Source organism: Heptranchias perlo, unplaced genomic scaffold, assembly GCF_035084215.1.
Source record: "Heptranchias perlo isolate sHepPer1 unplaced genomic scaffold, sHepPer1.hap1 HAP1_SCAFFOLD_356, whole genome shotgun sequence".
In the NCBI taxonomy this organism is placed as follows: Eukaryota; Metazoa; Chordata; class Chondrichthyes; order Hexanchiformes; family Hexanchidae; genus Heptranchias; species Heptranchias perlo.
This window is the reverse complement of record NW_027139368.1, coordinates 38,221-42,500: the sequence shown is the minus strand read 5'-3', so window position 1 is coordinate 42,500 and position 4,280 is coordinate 38,221. Positions and strand designations below refer to the sequence as shown.

Genomic DNA, 4,280 nt, shown 5'->3' with positions numbered 1-4,280 from the left:
TCAGTGTGGGGTGAGTCTCTCTCTCTCTCTCTCTCTGTGTCAGTGTGGGGTGAGTTTCTCTCTCCCTCTCTCTCTCTCTGTCAGTGTGGGGTGAGTCTCTCTCTCTCTCTCTCTCTCTCCCTCTGTGTCAGTGTGGGGTGAGTCTCTCTCTCTCTCTCTCTCTCTGTGTCAGTTTGGGGTGAGTCTCTCTCTCTCTCTCCCTCTGTGTCAGTGTGGGGTGAGTCTCTCTCTCTCTCTCTGTGTCACTGTGGGGTGAGTCTCTCTCTCTCTCTCTCTCTCTCTCTCTCTGTCAATGTGGGGTGAGTCTCTCTCTCTCTCTCTCTCTGTCAGTGTGGGGTGAGTCTCTCTCTCTCTCTCTCTCTCTGTCAGTGTGGGGTGAGTCTCTCTCTCTCTCTCTCTCTGTGTCAGTGTGGGGTGAGTCTCTCTCTCTCTTTCTCTCTCTGTCAGTGTGGGGTGAGTCTCTCTCTCTCTCTCTCTCTCTCTCTGTGTCAGTGTGGGGTGAGTCTCTCTCTCCCTCTCTCTCTCTCTGTGTCAGTGTGGGGTGAGTCTCTCTCTCTCTCTCTCTCTCTGTGTCAGTGTGGGGTGAGTTTCTCTCTCTCTCTCTCTCTGTGTCACTGTGGGGTGAGTCTCTCTCTCTCTCTCTCTCTCTCTCTCTCTGTCAGTGTGGGGTGAGTCTCTCTCTCTCTCGCACTCTCTCTGTCAGTGTGGGGTGAGTCTCTCTCTCTCTCTCTCTCTGTGTGTCAGTGTGGGGTGAGTCTCTCTCTCTCTCTCTCTCTGTGTCACTGTGGGGTGAGTCTCTCTCTCTCTCTCTCCCTCTGTGTCAGTGTGGGTGAGTCTCTCTCTCTCTCTCTCTCTCTCTGTGTGTCAGTGTGGGTGAGTCTCTCTCTCTCCCCGTCTCTCTCAGTCAGTGTGGCGTGAGTCTCTCTCTCTTCCTCTTTCTCTCTCTTTCTCTCTCTCTTTCTCTTTCTCTCTCTCTCTCTCTCCCTCTCTCTGTCAGTGTGGGGTGAGTCTCTCTCTCTCTCTCTCTCTGTGTCAGTGTGGGGTGAGTCTCTCTCTCTCTCTCTCTCTGTCAGTGTGGGGTGAGTCTCTCTCTCTCTGTCAGTGTGGGGTGAGTCTCTCTCTCTCTCTCTCTCTCTCTGTGTCAGTGTGGGGTGAGTCTCTCTCTCTCTCTCTCTCTCTCTGTGTCAGTGTGGGGTGAGTCTCTCTCTCTCTCTCTCTCTGTGTCAGTGTGGGGTGTGTCTCTCTCTCCCTCTCTCTCTCTCTGTCAGTGTGGGGTGAGTCTCTCTCTCTCTCTCTCTCTCTCCCTCTGTGTCAGTGTGGGGTGAGTCTCTCTCTCTCTCTCTCTCTCTGTGTCAGTGTGGGGTGAGTCTCTCTCTCTCTTTCTCTCTCTGTCAGTGTGGGGTGAGTCTCTCTCTCTCTCCCTCTCTCTCTCTCTGTGTCAGTGTGGGGTGAGTCTCTCTCTCCCTCTCTCTCTCTCTGTGTCAGTGTGGGGTGAGTCTCTCTCTCCCTCTCTCTCTCTCTGTGTCAGTGTGGGTGAGTCTCTCTCTCTCCCTCTCTCTCTCTCTGTGTCAGTGTGGGGTGAGTCTCTCTCTCTCTCTCTCTCTCTCTCTCTCTGTCAGTGTGGGTGAGTCTCTCTCTCTCTCTCTCTCTCTCTCTGTGTCAGTGTGGGGTGAGTCTCTCTCTCCCTCTCTCTCTCTCTGTGTCAGTGTGGGGTGAGTCTCTCTCTCTCTCTCTCTCTCTCTCTGTGTCAGTGTGGGGTGAGTCTCTCTCTCTCTCTCTCTCTGTGTCACTGTGGGGTGAGCCTCTCTCTCTCTCTCTCCCTCTGTGTCAGTGTGGGGTGAGTCTCTCTCTCTCTCTCTCTCTGTGTGTCAGTGTGGGGTGAGTCTCTCTCTCTTTCTCTTTCTCTCTCTTTCTCTCTCTCTTCTCTTCTCTCTCTCTCTCTCTCCCTCTCTCTGTCAGTGTGGGGTGAGTCTCTCTCTCTCTCTCTCTCTCTCTGTGTCAGTGTGGGGTGAGTCTCTCTCTCTCTCTCTCTCTGTCAGTTTGGGGTGAGTCTCTCTCTCTCTGTCAGTGTGGGTGAGTCTCTCTCTCTCTCTCTCTCTCTCTGTGAGTGTGGGGTGAGTCTCTCTCTCTCTCTCTCTCCCTGTCAGTTTGGGGTGAGTCTCTCTCTCTCTGTCAGTGTGGGGTGAGTCTCTCTCTCTCTCTCTCTCTCTCTGTGAGTGTGGGGTGAGTCTCTCTCTCTCTCTCTCTCTCCCTGTCAGTGTGGGGTGAGTCTCTCTCTCTCTCTCTCTGTGTCAGTGTGGGTGAGTCTCTCTCTCACCTCTGTGTCAGTGTGGGGTGAGTCTCTCTCTCTCTCTCTCTGTCAGTGTGGGGTGAGTCTCTCTCTCTCTCTCTCTCTCTGTCAGTGTGGGGTGAGTCTCTCTCTCTCTCTCTCTCCCTGTCAGTGTGGGGTGAGTCTCTCTCTCTCTCTCTCTGTGTCAGTGTGGGGTGAGTCTCTCTCTCTCTCTGTGTCAGTGTGGGGTGAGTCTCTCTCTCTCTCTCTGTGTCAGTGTGGGGTGAGTCTCTCTCTCTCTCTCCCTCTGTGTCAGTGTGGGGTGAGTCTCTCTCTCTCTCTCTCTCTCTCTGTCAGTGTGGGGTGAGTCTCTCTCTCTCTCTCTCTGTGTCAGTGTGGGGTGAGTCTCTCTCTCTCTCTCTCTCTCTCCCTGTCAGTGTGGGGTGAGTCTCTCTCTCTCTCTCTCTGTGTCAGTGTGGGGTGAGTCTCTCTCTCTCTCTCTCTCTCTCCTGTCAGTGTGGGGTGAGTCTCTCTCTCTCTCTCTCTGTGTCAGTGTGGGGTGAGTCTCTCTCTCCCTCTGTGTCAGTGTGGGGTGAGTCTCTCTCTCTCTCTGTGTCAGTGTGGGGTTAGTCTCTCTCTCTCTCTGTGTCAGTGTGGGGTGAGTCTCTCTCTCTCTCTCTCTGTGTCAGTGTGGGGTTAGTCTCTCTCTCTCTCTGTGTCAGTGTGGGGTTAGTCTCTCTCTCTCTCTGTGTCAGTGTGGGGTGAGTCTCTCTCTCTCTCTCCCTCTGTGTCAGTGTGGGGTGAGTCTCTCTCTCTCTCTCTCTCTGTGTCAGTGTGGGGTGAGTCTCTCTCTCTCTCTCTCTCTCTCTCTCTGTCACTGTGGGGTGAATCTCTCTCTCTCTCTCTCTCTCTCTCTCTGTCAGTGTGGGGTGAGTCTCTCTCTCTCTCTCTCTGTCAGAGGGGTGCTGGTGTATTGTCGGGGGGTTTAGTCGCAGAGATATGTTGGAGAATTTGGTCTGTTGAGCCAGGCTGACGGAGACGCTGTCCCCGACCGTTCTTACTTGCCCAGTGCCCCGTGAGCAATGATGGGCCCGGATTGGATCTGACTCTTTGCTTTGGTTGCAGGTGCGGTGAATGAGGTGAACCTGCCTCCAAATCTCCTGAATTCCACGTCTGATTCTGATCTGATGAAATATCGAACCATCAGCAAAATCCCCCAGATTACTCTTAACATTGTGGATTTTAAAGGTGAAAATTTAATCCTCTCCCCCCCGGGCGAATTGGAGATTTTGGCTCCCTGCAAAGTGAAGGAGAGGACCCATAACGTGACTGAGAAGGTCACACAGGTGAGCTGCCCTCCATCCTCGGGTCACTCGGCTTTCTGTCTTGTATTAGCAGTCAGTCAGACGCAGTGTGCAGGTTGGTGGTCATGTAATGAATACCCTGCTCAATGGGACAAACCAGGTAAATACACTGACGTGGAAATATATCGCCGTTCCTTCATCGTCGCTGGGTCAAAATCCTGGAACTCCCTTCCTAACAGCACTGTGGGAGAACCGTCACCACACGGACTGCAGCAGTTCAAGAAGGCGGCTCACCACCACCTTCTCGAGGGCAATTAGGGATGGGCAATAAATGCCAGCCTCGCCAGCGATACCCACATCCCCTGAACGAATAAAAAAGAAACCCAGCCATTAGCCTGATACTGAAAGCAGCACACGCCCCACACTCGAATAAAGGAGTCAGGTTATGAACAGCCCAATCTCGCAGTGTCCACCCGCATTTATAGAGGGCAGCTCACACTTCCCTCAGAGGGAATGAGGCGGTGGGTGTGCTCGATTTGCAGCAAATCTTTATCGACACATTACAGTGGTGTCGTGTTACTGGACTATTAACCCAGAGAGAGTAGTGGTGAACGGTTGTTTTTCAGACTGGAGGGAAGTTTACAGTGGTGTTCCCCAGGGGTCAGTATTAGGACCACTGCTCTTTTTGATATATATTAATGATCTGG

The 4,280-nt window shown here is 52.9% G+C and overlaps 1 protein-coding gene across 1 annotated transcript in view; it reads left to right on the top strand.

Moving 5' to 3' along the window:
* Positions 1-4,022, top strand: part of LOC137311558 (potassium voltage-gated channel subfamily H member 2) — a 143,498-nt gene extending 139,476 nt beyond the window's left edge. Inside the window, exon 5 of the mRNA XM_067978684.1 lies at positions 3,395-4,022. Coding sequence (XP_067834785.1) covers positions 3,395-3,891 — 497 coding nt within the window. The 3' untranslated portion in view covers positions 3,892-4,022. The remainder of the gene's footprint in view (positions 1-3,394) is intronic.
* Positions 4,023-4,280: the final 258 nt, after the last annotated feature.